This window comes from Arachis ipaensis, chromosome B01, assembly GCF_000816755.2.
Source record: "Arachis ipaensis cultivar K30076 chromosome B01, Araip1.1, whole genome shotgun sequence".
In the NCBI taxonomy this organism is placed as follows: domain Eukaryota; kingdom Viridiplantae; phylum Streptophyta; class Magnoliopsida; order Fabales; family Fabaceae; genus Arachis; species Arachis ipaensis.
The window spans coordinates 96,712,587-96,732,109 of NC_029785.2; the positions used below are offsets into that span (position 1 = coordinate 96,712,587).

Consider the following 19,523-nt stretch of genomic DNA (forward strand, 5'->3'; position numbering starts at 1 on the left):
ATACAATAGTAAAAGGTCCTATTTATAATAAACTAGCTACTAGGGTTTACAGAAGTAAGTAATTGATGCATAAATCCACTTCCGGGGACCACTTGGTGTGTGCTTGGGCTGAGCTTGAGTTTTGCATGTGTAGAGGTCCTTCTTGGAGTTGAACGCCAGGTTGTAACATATTTCTGGCGTTCAACTCTGGTTTGTGACTTGTTTTTGGCGTTTAACTCCAGACAGCAGCATAGAACTGGCGTTCAACGCCCTTTTACGTCGTCTAAAATCGGCCAAAGTATGGACTATTATACATTGCTGGAAAGACCTGGATATCTACTTTCCAACGCAATTGGAAGAGCGCCATTTTGAGTTCTGTAGCTCCAGAAAATCCACTTTGAATGCAGGGAGGTCAGAATCCAACAGCATCAGCAGTCCTTCTTCAACCTCTGAATCTGATTTTTGCTCAAGTCCCTCAATTTCAGCCAGAAAATACCTGAAATCACAGAAAAACACACAAACTCATAGTAAAGTCCAAAAATGTGAATTTAACATAAAAACTAATGAAAACATCCCTAAAAAGTAACTAGATCCTACTAAAAACATACTAAAAACAATGCCAAAAAGCGTATAAATTATCCGTCAGCCGCCCCGAAGGTTCAATTGCTGAAGGATATTTAGCCAAGGAATGCTTGACATTTTGCTCAAGGTATTTAAGTCCTGATGTGGATACAAGGCTGAGTAGGAGGACACAAAATTATGATAATTGCAGTGAAGCTGTCGTATGTCATGATAGCTATTTTGCATGCTTGGGGCGACCAATTGGTGGAAAGAGGAAAGGGCAACCTTTTTCTCTAGATACCAACTCAAAAATACAAGCTCATCGGTACATCTTATTCAATTGTGATAAAGTTAAAGACTACATTAGGTATTTTTCTTATATATTTTTCCAATTACGAATTCTCTATTAGCAAATTTAACTTACTCGCTTTTTACTTACTTTAGAGAGTATGAGGAACATGTCAACAATCAAACTAAAGGTAGAAAATGGAAGAAGGCAAAAACTCTAAGCCATGATTTTAGTGAATAGTTCAAAGAGCGTGCTTCTCATGAAGATGTTCTGAAACAACTTAAAGATTTGTCTAGAGGCCCAAACACAGTTGCAAAATGATTTTCTAGTTATGTAATCAATGGCTACAAATTTCAAACTAGAGAACATGATGCAAGCCACACAACTCAAAACAGTGGTGTGACTTTGGTGTGCGAAACACCAAGCTTTGCTAGTGCCAAGGACAACAACCCAATGACAAAAGCCGTAACATATTTTGGTGTAATAAATGACATAATTGAGTTAGACTATTATGCATGTTTCAAATTTGTTCTTTTCAATTGTGATTGGTTTGAAGTTGAGGAAGAGAATTTTGGTCTAACTTCAGTTCACTTTAATAAAAGATGTTCTCGGGATGATCCTTTTGTATTAGCTTCACAAGTCCACCAATGCTTTTATATTCAAGACCCTTTTAACGAAGACAAGCATTATGTCATGGACACAGTGCCAAGGGATTTATTCAATATGTATGATGGGTATGATGTTGAAGCCGAAGAGTCTAATCAGAAGGACCCCTTTGATCAAGTGAATAATTTGTTTGTGCCAAAGGATAATTGTGAAGTTCAATGGACTAGAGAAGACACGCCAAATACAATCATTGAGAAACCTTCACTTGTTCTACAACAAGCTGAATATGATGATGATTCTGATCTTTAAAGAGATTTCTCTTCTCAACATAGAATAATTTTTTTTACTTTTATTTTTGGTGTAATTATTTATGAACAGGTGCATTTCTTATAGATTCTTGGTTCTTTTAATATGTGATCTGATTTTTTACTGTTATGTTAATAGATTTTATTTCCTTTTTCAGAAAATGTTCAAAAAATTCATTGAAAATGAGATAGATTCAAAGTCAAGTGCTGAATTACATGCAAAGTTCTTCAAAAATATGGAAATTAAGCGAGAAAATATGTCTTCCGGTCAGCAGCAACATCAACCACCACCACCACTTAAGAGGATAAAAACCCTTAGTGATAGGGAAAGGGAGCAGAAGTTAAGAAAAAATGGTGTCCAAGCAAATGATAAGCAGAATTTTGTAGAAAAGCCAAAAGTTGCAAAAGAAAAAGGGCAGAATTTGAAGAAAAGTAAAGTACAGATGGAAGCAAGTATGACTCACTCACAAGGATCAACATGTAGACAAGAAAAAGAACTTCCTTCTAAATCTACTGCTATGGCTCACAAGAATACTACAGAAGTAGATTCTAGAATGAGTCAAGATTTGAAGAGAAAAGAGACCACAATTGAAGATGATATTGAAGATTGTGGCAGCTTGCAAGAAAGGCCAACTAAGAAGGGAAAAATACATCAATTTGCTTCAATGCCGATTGATACATTTCTTAAACTTAACAATGAACCTGATGGTGAAGAGCAATTAGATGAGAATGAAGGAGATATTATAGAGGAGCAGGACAAGGATTATATTAATCCAACTGAGGCTGAGAACTTAGACAATACTTTGAAAGGTAAACTTTTAGTTATGCATGCTTAGTGGATTATAGGTGGTTAGGAACTATGAAGTTATATCTGATTTGTAGTGGATTTAGGTTGAACATTTTAGTTACTACTGATGCCTGGAATATTCTCTTCTCAAATTCTATAGTGCGTGCTGTTTTATCCTTGTTAATGGCTTATTATGCTAATTTTTATATCGCTGCTGATTGCCATTTTCGCTTGCTGCCATTTAATTCATATAAATTGATCTTGATTAGTGCTGATTTGATTTTAGTGAGTTCGTATGGGTTGATTTTGCTGTTTGTTTAAATTCAGAAACGTCCTATTTACTGCCAGAGTGCTGTCGAAATTTCTCAATTTTTTCCCTGCTTACAGTTTCTTAGTTTAATTAGTTTGTTCAGTTTTTGTTAAATTAGTCGATTTAGCTATGCATGCTTAGTGGATTATAGGTGGTTAGGAATTAGGAAGTTATATCTGATTTGTAGTGGATTTAGGTTGAACTTTTTGGTTGCTGCTGATGCCTGGAATGTTCTCTTCTCAAATTGTATAGTGCGTGTTGTTTTATCCTTGTTAATGGCTTATTATGCTAATTTTTATATTGCTGCTGATTGCCATTTTCGCTTGCTGCCATTTAATTCATATAAATTGATCTTGATTAGTGCTGATTTGATTTTAGTGACTTCGTATGGGTTGATTTTGCTGTTTGTTTAAATTCAGAAACGTCCTATTTACTGCCAGAGTGTTGTTAAAATTTCTCAATTGTTTACCTACTTACAGTTTCTTAGTTTAATTAGTTGATCAGTTTTTGTTAAATTAGTCGATTTAGCTATGCATGCTTAGTGGATTATAGGTGGTTAGGAACTAGGAAGTTATATCTGATTTGTAGTGGATTTAGGTTGAACATTTTGGTTGCTGCTGATGCCTGGAATGTTCTCTTCTCAAATTGTATAGTGCGTGCTGTTTTATCCTTGTTAATAGCTTATTATGCTAATTTTTATATCGCTGCTGATTGCTATTTTCGCTTGCTGCCATTTAATTCATATAAATTGATCTTGATTAGTGCTGATTTGATTTTAGTGAGTTCATATGGGTTGATTTTGCTATTTGTTTAAATTCAGAAATGTCATATTTAGTGCCAGAATGCTGCCGAAATTTCTAAAAATTTGTGTTAATTGAAGGGGAATTTGTGAATCGAATTTGGTAATTTCTAAAAATGTCATATATAATTAGTATCTTTGTATAGAGACAACAGTGAAGAAAACACGAGGACCTACACAATGCTTGAAGATTCATGCAAGATAGTTGGAAGATAGAGAAGAAATTACTGTAGATAGTGAAGGAGAGGCAATTGGTCCTACTGATGAAGCTGTAAACAACTTGAGCAAATTTTTGGGCACAGTGGCAAGGAATTCAGATTTTTGTCCATTAATTTACACAAATTGGAAGGGGATTAAAGATAAAGAAGCCATTTGGGAATATGTTCAAGTGAGAACTTTAGTCTTGTTTCTTTTTGAAAGTATTTGGAAATGTACACATGTATTTTATTCTTACTAGCAAATAATAATTGTGTTTTATAGGCTAAATTTATTATTCCAACTGAAGGAAAGAGGATGGTCCTTGCTCGTATCAATGACAACTGGAGAAGGTATAAGACTACAATAAAGCAAACTCATTTTCTACCATACAAATGTGTTAATGAGATGCTGAAAAATTGTCCTAAGAGCATACCTGAGAGTCATTTTCGCAAGTTAATTGCTTATTGGAGAACTGAGAAAGTTAAGGTAAGACATGTGAAACTTAGTGTAATTATTTATACAATTATATTATATACGAATATGAGTGAAGTTTGATGATTTGTTGATAATACTTGTCTCTTGTTATGTAGAAAATGTCTGCACAGAATAAGAAAAATAGGGCACTACAGAAATTTAGGCATCGAAAGGGACCAATAAATTTTGCAAGAATACGTGCAAGATTGGTACAATTTTTAATTCTTTGTGAATTTGTTTGTGTATGTGTGGTGTGCCTTTTAACTCTATATAAATGCTATTTGAATTGGACTTATAGGCTGCTTCTAAGGAAAATAATGAACCACCTACTCAAGCAGAAATGTTTGTTGAGACTCGCCAAAGCACAAAGGGAAAATCATTGGATGAAGACACTCCGGATGTTATTGTAAGTATTAATTAGGAGTTAATTTGGTTAAAATAGGTTATGAATTTCTTGTGTCTTGGCAATTTGTCCATCACTTGTGGTTATTTTTATGCTTGCGTTGAGTTAAAGAATCTTGACATTATTTTTAATCTCTATTATTTGTTTTGATATTGTCAAATGATATATGCCTTTAGTCCAATTATGTATTTACTCTTATTTTATTACTATTATTTTTCTTCACATTAATATAGGCACATTTGCAAGCTGAGAATAAAAAGTCTAAAGAATCAGCAATTAGAGCTTTCCAATCCATATTTGGGAAAGAGAAGGCAGGAAGAGTGCGATGTCACGGAAGAGTAACCACACCAACTTTGTTGAAGAAAAATGAGGAAATTGCCACCCTTAAGCAGCAACATGAAACTGAGAAAGCAACATTAGAGAATAAGGTTGATGTGATGCAAAAAGAAGTAGATGAACTAAAATCGCTTGTTAAGATGATGCTGCAACAAAAAAGCTCAGGAGTAGACCTTGACATGTTAGCTGCTCAATTAGGAAGCACTCTAGGGAATCCGAACAATGATGCGCATGAAGAGGTATTATTTGTTGTTAAAGTTTCTATATGTTATCATATCTTAAAGATGTGTAGTTTTATATTTGATTTTTTTTTTATGTTTACAGGAAAACTATGTTGAAGGGGAAATCGAACTAGATTAAGGTCAACTTTTTAAAAGCAAATGTTATAGGGTAAAAGTCATGAACTTGTGGACATGATGACTATTTGCTACTTAGCTATTTCAACTCTCTCTTTTGTTATTATATTTTTTGCAAACTTAGATGATATTGTGGATCTTACAACAATTTTTATAAGTTAAATTTGATGGGAAATATTCAATTATTTTTCTTTAGTGACTTAATTCAAATAGTTTAGATTACTTATTGACACTAAACAATTAAAAAAAACCTGAAATTAATTTAATTCACGAGAAAACTATTGTAAATAAAAAATTATATATCACAAAAAAATCGTTGTCAATAGTTACAAAAGACAATGGTGTTAAAACCGTTGTCAAAGATGACTACATAATAAAACTGTTGCCAAAACGCGACTCTAAAGGTAACGCTTTAAAACAATTGTTTTAGATGACTATAAAATGGCAATGGTATTAAAACAGTTGCCGAAAACGACATCAACAGTAACGCTTTAAAACCGTTGTCATAGATGGCTATAAACTGGCAACGGTTTTAAAACCGTTGCCGAAACCTGGCACCAACGGTAACGGTTTAAAACCGTTGGCTATGTGAATAATAAAACAACAACAGTTTAAAACCGTTGCCTATCCAGTTACGGTTTTAAACCATTGTCATGTTAATAGGAACGGTTCGAAACCGTTGCTTATTGAGTAACGGATCAAAACCGTTGTTTAAAATTTTCCATCAAAACCGTTGTCTATGCCACTAACTGTGGCAACGGTTTTTCTGTTACCGTTGCCTTAGATAAAAAACCGTTGCCTTTGAGCATTGGTAATGGCCGCATATACCACAGGTCAAAAACCGTTGCCAAAGCGTTGCCTAAAGTTTTGGGAACGGTTTTTCAATCTACGACAACGGTTTTTGACCGTTGCGAAAAGCCTTGTTTGTTGTAGTGTTTACTTGATGCGGTTGCAGCAGCATTGGAAAGCTAACTTCCGGAGCTTTTCAATGATATATAATAGTCTATATTTTCTTTTAGAAACACTGCCTCGAAGGGCGCTAAACGCCGAGCCTGGCATTTAGTGCCCAAGAAGATAAAACTCACTGCCAATTTTGGCACTGAATGCCAGAAGTGCGGGTCAACCTATCCAAAAAAGCATCTTTAGCTAGATTTGAATTTTAGTTATTGTATTTTATCTCTTTTTGGTTATTTTTATTTACAAGAAAAATCTTTTAGATTTAGAATTTATTATTTTATTTTAGTTTCAAATCAAATTAGGTTAGATATAAAAGGGAAAAGATTCAGCCTTCATGAGGGAACTTCTCTCTTTCGCACGTTTCACTTTTGAGAAGTCCTGTTTTCTCTGTAAGTCATGAGCCAGTAAATATCCTTGGTTAAGGTTAGGAGCTCTGATTATTTCTCTGTATTGATTTAGTTTCAAGGATTACTTTCGTTCTTCATCTTATGAATTTAGGTAGAACGATAGATTCTATATGTGTTCTTGTGATTCTTAAAAGAGTTATCTCACTTGAACAACAGCTTGAAAGCAAATTTCTCCTAAATTGCTGATTTGGGTTAGAGGAGACTAAATCACTAAGAGATTAGGGTTTAGTCAATTACAGTTTGCCATGAAATAAATCTTGCATAATTAAAATAGTTGGTAGGAAAACTTAATCCGGATAAATAAAAAACTCTGTAGCCTTAAGTATTTTCTCTCATATTTCACACCACTTTTATTGTTTGCTTTCCAATTCTCTGAATTTACTGTTTTATACGTTTCAATACCCTCAAAACACAACTTTCTTCTTGCCTGACTAAGTGATTCATTCGACCATTGTTGCTCGGTCCATCAATCCTCGTGGGATCGACCCTCACTCACCTGAGGTATTGCTTGGTTCGACCCGGTGTAATTGCCGGCTAGTTTATGGGTATTCGAAATCCCCAACCACCTATCATCCCATAAGGAAAATGAAAATTATTCGTGGTTGGAATCCAAAAGTACAAACTAGCTCCGAGCAAAGGAGCAGTATAAGAAAGGTCATATGTGGATACTCAAAGAAAAGAAACTATACCCAGAGACTTCCAGAAGGACTTGTAAGTGGGAGAAAGCCTCGACATCCATGTTAAAAATAATGAACTCGATTCTTTTGGGTGTGCAGTCATAAAGACATGGCTAGCAAAGTATGTGGCTTTGACATTTTTAGAAAAAATTAAAAGAAGGTGTTCAGGTGGAGATGAAAAGAAAGAAGAAATAATAAAGGTGGAAACATACAATTGAGCAATTGAACCCTTCACCGGATATGTATACACTTTAATTGCTCAAGTGTTTAGGGTTGTTTCACTCAATTCTCCTCTAATCATGCCTTTTAATATTTGTCTTCATCTAACAATCAAACATTATTTAATGCATGCATACAAATATCATGAGGACTTTCCAAAGGTTGTAATGGGGCTAGGGTCAAAGTAAGATTGTATTTGGTAAAGTGGACTAGAATTTGAATATTTGATTAACTTAACTTTCCACCTAACCTATGACAACCTATTTAACTCTAATGCAAAACTAGCTACCCATTATTCAATTTTTCACACACTCATGCATTCCCATTTTAATCACAACACATATGCATTGTTATAATTACTTTACTTTGGGGTTAACATTTTCCCTTTTTATTGCTTTCTTTTTTCTCTTTTTTTTTTCTTTTTCTTTTCCTTCTTTTTCTTTTCTTGTTCTTTTTAAAATAAAATGTATACAAAAGTATCAATGCATATGGTTTAAATATTTAATGCATGAGTATGTACCCAATTCTCAAGATCTTCAACAAAAATACAAAAAATGTACTTTTACCTTAACCAATATTCCCAAACTTTCCCACACTTAACTGATACACACTCTCACTAACCTAAGCTAATCGAAGATCCAAATTAAAGACATTTATTATTTTTCACTTACAGGTAGTGATGTACTAAAATAAGAAACAAAAGGGATTAAAATAGGCTCAAAATTGGTTAACAATGGTAGATAAAAGGTAGGCTATTTGGGTAAGTGAGCTAATTGAAATCAATGTCTCAATCTTATAAATGCATATATACATCAAATAATGGACATAAAGAATCAAACAAATCAAAGATTACAATCTTAGAAAGAGAATGACACACATAAGAATGAAATAGTGGTTATATGATGCAACCACACAATTAGGCTCAAAACTCACAAGGTTGTGTGTTCTAGCTTTAAAACCACGTTCCACAATATATAATTGAAGCACGTTTCAATGAAAAATATTTCAACTCAAATCAATTTGAATTTCAATGCCCTATACAAAAGGAATTTTCTTGGTAATTTCATTAAATTGACTAAGCTTATTATATATATATGCAAACCCAGAAAATGCAACTAAACATTCTAAAATGCACGGTAATAACAGAAACTTAAATGTGAAAGTGTTGGGGTTAATATTTTTTTCACCCAAAAATGCCGATTTGGTCAGACGACCTCCCCACACCTAAAAGTTTGCACCGTCTTTGGTGCATTCAAAGATGAGCAAGGGGGTACGGCGACCACATGGATTGCCACCATCAGCTGATAGGTCAACCAGCTGCTGCATGTGCTTTCTTCCACTTCCCTTGTTGCTTTGGTGAATCATCAATCCAATTTCACAATTCCACAATTTCGATGCATCAACTAGGCGATGTAAATGAAAGTCAACACAAGCAAGCATCACCTAACAACAAATGCATCAATTAGAAGCAAATTGTCTAATAATAGATAATGAAATCAAATCACATGGTGGCCAAAGTATGTGATTCAAAAGATTTAGAATGCTTTGAAGGTAATTTCATAAGTACTTGGTATTCACAAAATTAAGCATGAAGAACTCAATACCAAGCAACAAAATATAACCTCAATAAAGGGATCCAACAATGAACATTCACAACAACGATGCTAAAATGGCATCATGTCGGTAATTAGTAGTAATATCTTAGCATAATCAGCAAATTAAATCAATAATCGAACACTTATCACCAAAATATAACCTAAATTAACCAATTAATCCACTAAAATAGAAAATTAAACTAATTAACTAACTAATGGAGATGATGGTGGATGGTGAATGATGATGATGGATGGTGGTTAAATAAGAAAAAGAAGAGAAAAGAAGAGAGAAGAATAGAAAAAGAGAGAAAAAAAGGTTGTGCGTACGCACGAGTTAGGACGTGGAGAGTAAGGCCGCGTATGCGAGCAATTGGTATGCGAGTGGTAGCTACTATTTGGCCCGATCGCGTACGCAGAAAGTGGCTGCACATGCGAGATGGTCCAATTTTGGGGTTATGCGTACGCACCATTGAGCATGCGTATGCATGTTTTTTTTTTTTTAACATAGAATCAAACATAAACAAGATTTTTCACCCAACTATTTACATTTTAAAACCAACCAAATTTTGAAATTAATAATATCCTTAACTTCTAAAAACTATTCAAACATTCAACTAAGCAATTCAAACAAAAATGCAATTCAAAATAAGATTTTCAACAAGATTGTCAATTATTCAAACATGTGACTTAAAACAAAAATTCTACTAAGCAAACTAACATATAGGAGAAATATATACAAAAGTGATATCAAGAAGGAAAGTACCTAACAATGGAAACTCAATTTATTCATCAACTATATAGAAAAGAGAGAATGGAAAGAGTTTACTATAGTGGGGTGTGTCCCACCTAGTACTTTTATTTATAGTCCTTAAGTTGGACAATTGGGAAGCTCTTTGTTATGGTGTTTTGTGCTTGTATTCATCCTTGAACTTCCAACAATGTTTGGATCTCCAAAATGCTCCAAGATTCTCAATCGATTGTACCAAGCTTTGATGAAGTTCTGCACAAATTATGAGCCCACAAAGTTTATCCTCTTTTGTGATCCGAGATCCCAAATCTTGTTTTCACACTCGTCTTTAAGTTGATTACAATAGTTCCATTCGAGTGATATAGCCTTAGAATCCTCACTCAAGCACTCAAACATCTTTCTAAACATACATAATTGAGCTCTACGCCAACCATTGAGCTTAACCCTTGATGATCCAACCATAATGAATTGAGGATTGTGTTTTCACCCACTAACCATCTCCCTTTTGCTCTTAAAGTCACAAGGAGCTCTGAGTTGACCATTTATCTCAAGAAAACCATATTCAAGCTGAATAAGAAAGCTTATAAATAAGAGATTTACCCACTTGAATGAAAGAATGGATGGTGATGGCTTGGGGAGAGGTTTCCAATGGTCTTGCAAGTTCCACTCCCTTGTGCTTTTCTTGGATTACTTCTACCTCTTGACAACTTTCTTCCAATTCAATCTCTTCCTCACCAAATTCTTCTAGCTCTTTTCCATTACTCAAATGATACGTTGGAGGTTGAGTGAGGTCTACATCAACATCCAATTCTAATTCAATGGGGGAAGATTAAACAAACTCAAGGAGATCACACGTTGATGCAGAATCATGATCAATAGGAGAACTTGCTGCTTGCTCAACTTCTTCCAATTCTTCATTCTTAATGTGTCTAGGAGGTTGTGCACTATCCTCCTCAATATCAAATTCAAGCTCAATGGAAAAAGATTCTACAACTCTAGATACCCATGGGCATTCAACATCTCCTAAATCTTCAACTACTTTTTCCTTTTCAATAATTTTGGCTTCCTCCACTTGTTCTAATACAAAATTCCATTCCTTATCCTCCACTAGAGTTTTTAACCTCTCTTTCATACTACGCTCTTCATTCGATTCTCCACATGTGGCCATGGGATTACTATGAGTGCTTAAGCATTGGGAGACAAAGTTGGTTACTACCTCAGTCAAGGTAGCCATGAATTCTACTTGCCTCCTTTGAGCTTCATGTCGCTCTTGAATAAATGAAATGAGAGTGTCATTCATTGGGGTTTGGGGTGGATAGGAGGGGTCATTATGTGGGAAAAAGGTTTCATAATTGGGAGGTGGTTCATATTGGTGGGAGTATTGAGGTAGTGTATATTAAATTTGTGGCTGTTGGAAGTATTGTTGTTGGAATGAAAGTGGTTCTAAGTATGGTTCATATGGCTCATATGGTTATTGGTATGGTGGATATGTGTTAGGGTCATATAGAGGTGTTTGGTGGTGTGGGGCTTGTGAATAAGGTTGAAAGCTATGTTCATGAGGGAGTTCATAAGCATATGGTGGTTGTGGTTGATAATCACAAGGAGGTCTAACACATCCATTGGATTGGTATGCACCATGGGGTGGTTCATGCTCATAGTATGCCGGAATAAGTTGTTGCCATGAAGATTGTCCATATGTTTGAGGCTCCTTCCACCTTTGATTTCCCCATCCTTAATGCATATCCTCATTGAAGTTTCCATTTCCTACAATATAGTTAGAACCAAACACATAGCCAAAAGGGTGAGAATTCATAGCAACAAGAGAAAACAAAAGCAAAAGCTAATAAGAACAAAGAGAACAAAATCCTACAACTAGCAAAAACTAGCAAACAAACCAAAAATCAAGCTATTCATAATATTAACATATATACAATAACCAATAACAAGCGTACATTTACAATTCCCCGGCAACAGTGCCAAAAACTTGATGTAGAAAAATCGTAGGTTAGGAATTTTCACAAAATAATTCTAGTATTTAAACCTCGGGTCGTTTCTCAAGGAATTGCAAGAAAGTGTGCATATTATTGGTTATGAGATATTTTGGGGGTTTTTAGAATGATGAACAAGAAATCTAAATACGCAAGAAAGTAAAGATCAAACAAAGAAATCAAATGCTAAAAGGCACTGAAAAACTACAATTTTATGGTTTATTTTGTGTTGAATTTGGTAGATTTTGTCAAATTTTCTCCCATTTATTTACTAAAATAACATGGCTTTATGAATTTCTCCAAAATTGTGCTTAAGTGTAAAAACATGCTTTTTAGGCTTTTAAATTGCTAAATTTTATTCACTTTTCTCCCATTCGATGCCTTGATATGTTTGTTTGAGTGATTTAAGGTTTTGAAGGCAAGAATGACTTGAAAGAAATGGAAGAAAAGCATGCAAAGTGGAGAATTCATGAAGAAATGAGGATTTGCAGAATTCATGGCGATGCGTGGATGTGGCCCACGTGAACACCTGGGAGGAAAGCTGTCAGGTGACGCGTATACGTGACCCATGCATACGCGTGGCAAGTAGCATGTGACCAACTTAAAGGCAATATGCTGGGGGCTATTTCTAAGCCATCCTGGCCCAAATTCAACTCATTTATGATGCTATTGAACCCAAAAATTGAAGAGGGAATGAACCAAGTAGTCATAATTAAGTGTTTACCATGTTTTAGGTTAGGTTTTCTAGAGAGAGAAGCTCTCTCTTCTCTCTAGAAATTAGGATAGATTAGTTTAATTTCTCTTTAATTTGATCTCTCTTTAATTCTTGTTTTAGTGTAGTTTCATTTATGTTTTCATGCTTTATTGTCTTGGGTCTCTTTGTTTACATTGTTAATTTCCCTTTTATGTCATTTTTATGTTTATGAACTCTTGTTACTTTTGATTTCTATTAATGAAATTTATGTTTTCTATATTTATTTTTGCTTTCTTTAATTGTTAGTTTTCGATTCTTGCATTTGGTAGTTTAGATTTTATACTTCTTGAACTTTTATGATGCTTTTCTTTTATGCCTTCCAAGTGTTTGATAAAATTCTTGGTTAGATTTTAGAGTAGTATTTTGTACTCTTGGCTTGGGTTGGTAACTTGGGTGACCTAGAGTTACTAATGTCCAAGTAATTGATAATTTATTGCCATTGAATCTAGTCTTTCACCAAATCAATTAGTGAGGTGGCTAGGACTTATGGACTAGGATCCATTAAGCTCACTTGACCTTCCTCTAATTTAGGAGACGACTAAGTGGGAGTGATCCTTGTAATTATCATGTTGTGGTTGGTAACAAGGATAGTGATCCTTAACCATCAACCCTTGCCAAGACCTTTTTATTATTTAAGTTTCCTTTACTTCCTTGAAATTTACATTTCTTGTTCCTTATTTCAAAACCCCCAAAAATACTTTCCCATAACCAATAATATGCACACTTCCCTAAAATTCCTTGAGAGACGACTGATAAACCCCAAATTTGTGGTTTATCTTGTGCTTAATTTAGGGGATTTTATCAATTTTTCTCACATTTATTCAATGAAATAGCATAGTTTTGTAATTCTTCCTTAATTTGTGCTTAAGTGTAAACACATACTTTTTAGGCCTTAAAATAGCTAAATTTAATTCACTTTAATTCCATTCTATACCTTGATATGTTTGTTAAGTGATTTTAGGTTTATAAGGCAAATATTGGATAGAAGGAATGAAGGAAAAGCATGCAAAGTGGGAGAACTCATGAAGAAATGAAGGAATCGCAAAGCTGTCAATCCTGAGCTCTTTGCACTCAATCGATCATAACTTGAGCTACAGAGGTCCAAATAAGGCGGTTCTAGTTGCTTTGGAAAGCTAACATCCAGGGCTTCAAAATGATATAAAATTTACCATAGTTTCCTGGCGTTTAGAGATGCATACGCGTGCATCACACATATGCGTCGGTGGATCAGCGTGGGTCCATTTTAGCAACTCGTGGCCAGCAATTTCTGAAGCATTTTGGGCCCAATCCAACTCATTTCTAATGCTATTGAACCCAAGGATTGAGGGGGGGATGAACCAAGTAGTCATAGTTTAGTTTTCATCATGTTTTAGATTAGAATTCTAGAGAGAGAAGCTCTTCCTTCTCTCTAGAATTTAGGGTAGTTTAGGTTTGATTTTCTTAAATCCAATTTTCAATTATTGTTTTGATTTCAATTCTCTTTATATTTTAGTGTTCTATTGTCTTAATCTTCTTTATTTCTCTTGTTAATATCTTTTTTTGCTCTCTCTTATGTTGATGAACAATTGTTGGATCTTGATTTCTTTTAATACAATTTTATGTTTCCATGTCTCTTTTATGTTGATCTTGATTGTTATTGTTGATTTCTTGCTTATGTTAGTTATGGGTTTCATTAATTCTTGTATTTTGTGATGTTTACTTTTATTGCACACTAGGTGTTTGATAAAATGCTTTCTCTTGTTATTGAGTAGTTTTCTTTACTTTTGGCCTAGGCTAAGGGAATTGAGTGACCTTGAGTTATTAGGTCTCAATGAATTGGTGATTTGAGAACCCTATGTGGTCAATTTGATACCAATTGACACTAACCCACTACTAATCTAATTAGTAGATAGGTTGGGACTTATGGGTTGATGTGATCAAACCTATTTGACGTACTTCAAGCTTAGGAGTAGATATTACGTACTTAAAGCTTTTGGAGGTAGACTTAATAGGTTGGCCTCTCATAATTATCAATGTATAGTTTGTAGACAAGGATAGTGATCTCAATTACTTATGTCTAGCCAAGAGTTCTTTCCTTTATTTTTTTAGTTAATTATCATTTACTTTCTTACTTTTATATTTTCCTTTCAATTATCAAAATCAAACCCCCTTGCATCTTCATAGCCAAGAATTGATCACTTCATTGCAATTCCTTGTGAGACGACCCGGAGTTCAAATACTTCGGTTAGTTTTCATTGGGGTTTGTACATGTGACAAAACCAAATTTTTGTATGTGAGGATTCTTTGTCGGTTTAGAACTATACTTACAACGAGAATTCATTTGTGAATTTCTAGACCGTACAAATAAATCCAAGCATCAAAATGGCGCCGTTGCCGGGGAATTGCAATGGTGCTTTGTTATTGGCTATTGTGAATATGTGAATATGTTTGTATTTTACTTGTTTGTTGTTTTTGTTAGGTTTAGGACTTTGTTTCTCATTTTTGTTAGTTTTTGTTTTTATTTGCTATCATGAATTCTCACCCCTTTTGCTATGAGTTTGGCTCAAATTATGTTGTAGGAAATGGGAACTACAATGGTAACATGCATCAAGGATGGAATAATCAAAGATGGGAGGAGCCTCAAGGGATTGATCAACCTTCTTGGCAACAACAACCTCCGGTTTCTTATGGGTATAATTCCAATCCTAAGCATATCAATCTAATGGATGTGGTGACCCTTATTATGATTGTCAACAACCACCACCATATGCCTATGAACCATCTCCTCAACATAATTTTGAACCACCTTACTCACAAACCCCTTTTCACTAAGCACCTCCATATGACCCTAATCCTTACCCACCATACCAACCACCTTGTGAACCATATGAACCATATGTGGAACCACCCCAATTCCAGCACCAATACCCTTAAGAACCACCACCTCCATACTATTACCAAGATGAATCACCTTCCATGTATGATAACTTTCAACCACATAATGAATTTCCCTTTCCACCACAACTCTCCATGGAAGAACACCCATATCCATCCATCCAAGAGTAATATGATCTTACTTATACTAGCCAAGTGGAACAAGAGCCAATGGATCGTCTCAAGGAAGCAATGGATCGGCTTCAAGCAATAATCCGTCAAAAGGAGCAAAAGGAAGCCCAAAGGATGAATGATGCTGTAGAGGCTAACCTTGCCAAAATTAAAGCCACCTTGGACTCATGGGACTCATGCAACAAGCAAAGTACCTCCACGGATGAATGTGAGAAATTAACCGAAGAGTGGAGTATGAAGGAGATTTCAGAATCCCAACATGAGGAGAAGGAGAGGGGTATGTCTTGCAACAAGTGGAGGAGGAAGAGATTGTTAAAGAAGAAGAAGTGGTTGAAGAGCTAGGCGAAATTGAACAAGAGGTGGATTTCAAGCTTGAAGACACTTCCACACCAAGTGATATTGTTGATGATCTTGTGGAAGTTGTTAAACCTTCTTCCAATGAGCTTGAATTTGGTATCGAGGAGGATAATGCGCAACCTTCAAGGCATAGTACGAATGATGAAAGATTGGAAGAGGTTGATCAAGAGATGGATTCAATCATTGAGAATTTCTTATCTACAATTGAATCCTCTCCCATCGTGCTCGAAATTGAGATCAAAGAAGAAGATGCACAACCTCCCATGCCCTTGGTGAGCAATGAAGAAGAGATTGAATTGGAACAGAGCCACCAAGAGGAAGGGGTTGAAGTTGAAGAAGGTTGTAAAGAGGTGGAGGTAATCATGGAAGAGTACAAGGGAGTGGAGCTTGTAAGATCATTAGAACCACCCCTTTCTAAGTCACCATCCTACACAACATTCAAATGGGTAAAATTCTTATCCTTAAGCCTTGTTTTCTCACTTGAATATGGTTTGATCAAAAATGATGGGCAACTTAGAGCTCTTTGTGGAGTTAGAGTAGGAGAGAATTGTGTAGTGGTTGGAATAGTAATGTTAGGCTCATCAAGGTTGGAGGCTCAAGGTTTAGGAGCAATGGTTGGTGTAGAGCTAAATTGTTTGGGTCTAGGAGGAGGTTTGGATGCTCAAAAGAGAATTCCATGTGATTACTAATGAACGGACTTTTGTGTGGTCTAGAATTTGTCAAATAAGTTCTCGTTTAAAGTATAGCTTCTAAACCAACAAGAAATCCTTTCATGCAAAAGTTTGGTTGTCACAAGTAACAAACCCCTAATAAAATTGATAACCGAAGTATTCAAACCTCGGATCGTCTCTCAAGGAATTGTAGGGAGGTGTACTTATTATTGGTTATGAGTTTTCTGGGAAATTTGGAGTTTGGGAAATGGGCACATAAATGATTATAAACTGAAGCAATGAAAATTAACAAGAGGTTTTATGTAATTAAAATAAATAAAAAGCCTTGACTAGGAGAATATTAATCAGAAGTTCGATCCTTGTTGGATTCTCCCAAGAGTAATAATAATAGGTTGTTGTTTCCACTTGGTTATCCTTCACTGAATAAAGGAAAGTCAAGTTGAGAGCCAACTTCTATTGACAAGTCCTAATCCTCTCCCTTGGGAAGGATTAGTGTTTGTGACTAGAGATTCGGCCAATAATAAACCCAATTACAATTTAACTCTTGAGTCTTCCCAGTCAAGGGTCTCCAAATACTAATCAACTCCAAAGCCAAGTTGGGAGTCTACTCAATTAACATGAACGCCAATTTCATAAACTCATAAAAGAAGTAAAAAGGAAACATGGTAATTGAAATTAAATGGAAGCAATTAAACAAATAATAAAATTAAATGGAAAAATACTTCTTGCATTAATAAATCCTAAAAATAATCCAACTGTAATTCTGAACAAGATTAAGGATATGAAAGAGTAAGGAAAAAAGGAAACAAACTAGAATGATAAAGACTTCAAGTAACTCTGTCAATATCCAACTCAAAAGCATAAAACTAGGAATCCTAAATCCTAGAGAGATGAGAGAGCCTCTCTCTCTAGAAAACTACATCTAAAACCTAAAATTATGTGAATGAAAAGTTTTTTTTCTGAATCCTCCACTCTGCAGCCTCTAATCTGTGTTTTCTGGGCCGAGAACTAGGTCAAAAATAGCCCAGAAATCGCTGAATTTTTGCAGATGCACGCATGCGCGTGATGCACGACATGCGCATCGCCTAGCTATATGGCCACTATGGCAAATTATATATCATTTTGAAGTCCCAGATGTTAGTTTTCCAACGCAACTAGAACCGCCTTATTTGGACCTCTGTGGCTCAAGTTATGACCGATTGAGTGCGAATAAGTCAGGGCTGACAGCTTAGCAATTCCTTCAATTTCTTGTATTCCTTCCACTTTGCATGCTTCGTTTCCATCCTCCTAGCTATTCCTGCCCTATAAACCCTGAAATCACTTAACACACATATCAAGGCGTCGAATGGTAATAAGAGAGGATTAAAATTAACTAAATTAAGACCAAAGAAACATGTTTTCAATCATAGCACAAAATCAGGAAGGAAAATGTGAAACATGCAATTTACATGAATAAGTGTGAGAATAGTGGATAAAATTCACTCAATTAAGCACAAGATGTACCACGAAATAGTTGGTGCATCAAATGCAACAACTAACAAATTAACATTGGTGTTTGAAAAAGGAGGTAACTAACCCACGGAAGTCGGTATCGACCTTCCCACACTTAAAGATTGCACCGTCCTCGGTGCATGCGAAGATGTGTAAGTGGACGGGTTGCTATACTGTTGCTTTTCTCCAAAGATTATGTAGATGGAACTTGTTTGTTGCCTCATGTAAAGGTTTTCTGTTTCCCTTCCTTGGTGGCCATCCTGAAAGAAGAGGAAAAAGAAGAAAAGTAACCCAGGAATAAAGAGAAGAAAATAAATAAAGTATGGGTGGGTTAATGCCAAATAATGGGGATCTCAATTACATGGTAGCTACAACATGCAAGTGAGAAAACAATAGAAGCACATGGCATACCAGTGGTGCAAAATTTGCAACAATGGGGAAGAGAATGGGTAAGGAAAGACAATATAAATTCATGTCAATACAAAAGGAACATAGGTATCATAAAAGATTGGCATTGACAGATAAATAATGTCACCCAACAGTGTAAAACAAGTCACTGAGCACCAAAATAATACCAGAAAAGATACAACAGTTGAATAAAAACATTTAACACCAATGGTAAAATAACAAACTTAGAAAAGAAAATAAAAATATACACAAAATTAAAATGCAGTGAATGAAAATATGCAAATAAATTAAGTAAAATAGAATGAAAGGGAATAAAGATGAAAAGTTAAAGAGAGGAAGAAGAAGAAAGTAAGAAGGAAGGAAGAAAGAAGGAGAAAGGATAGAAGAAAGAAGTAAGAATTTAAAAACAGGGCGCGACGCGTACGCGTGCTTCACACGTACGTGTGAAAACTGAGTTGGCCATTCGACGCGTAAGCATCGCCCACGCGTACGCATGGGTTGTCTGGAAGCGAAATGACACGCACGCGTCAGGGACGCGTACGCGTGGGGTGATTTTGTGTCTCTAGCACAGTTTCATTGCAAGGGCAGCATAACTCTCGGGTCAAACACCCATTTACGCCGATTACCATATCCACGCGTGCGCGTGCTTGACGCGTACGCGTGGGTAGAATTGTGCGCAGAGCACACCAGCCGCACGATTCCATCACAACTTTCTGTGTGTTGGATGGGATAGCAAAATTGGGAATTGACGCACACGCGTGGCCTACGCGCATGCGTGAGTTGCCCTTTTTTTTATGCAGAAT

The 19,523-nt window shown here is 35.5% G+C and overlaps 1 protein-coding gene across 2 annotated transcripts in view; it reads left to right on the forward strand.

Annotated features, from left to right (window-relative positions):
- Positions 1-5,670, forward strand: part of LOC107609447 — an 8,354-nt gene extending 2,684 nt beyond the window's left edge. Inside the window, exons 2-5 of one of the 2 annotated variants that reach the window (XM_021122777.1) lie at positions 2,087-2,094; positions 3,783-4,320; positions 4,945-5,286; positions 5,372-5,670. In XM_021122777.1, the coding sequence (XP_020978436.1) occupies positions 4,150-4,320; positions 4,945-5,286; positions 5,372-5,407 (549 nt within the window). In that variant the 5' untranslated portion in view covers positions 2,087-2,094; positions 3,783-4,149 and the 3' untranslated portion in view covers positions 5,408-5,670. Of the gene's footprint in view, positions 1-2,086; positions 2,095-3,703; positions 4,321-4,944; positions 5,287-5,371 lie in introns of those variants that run through there. The other variant, XM_021122775.1, reaches the window with a different exon arrangement.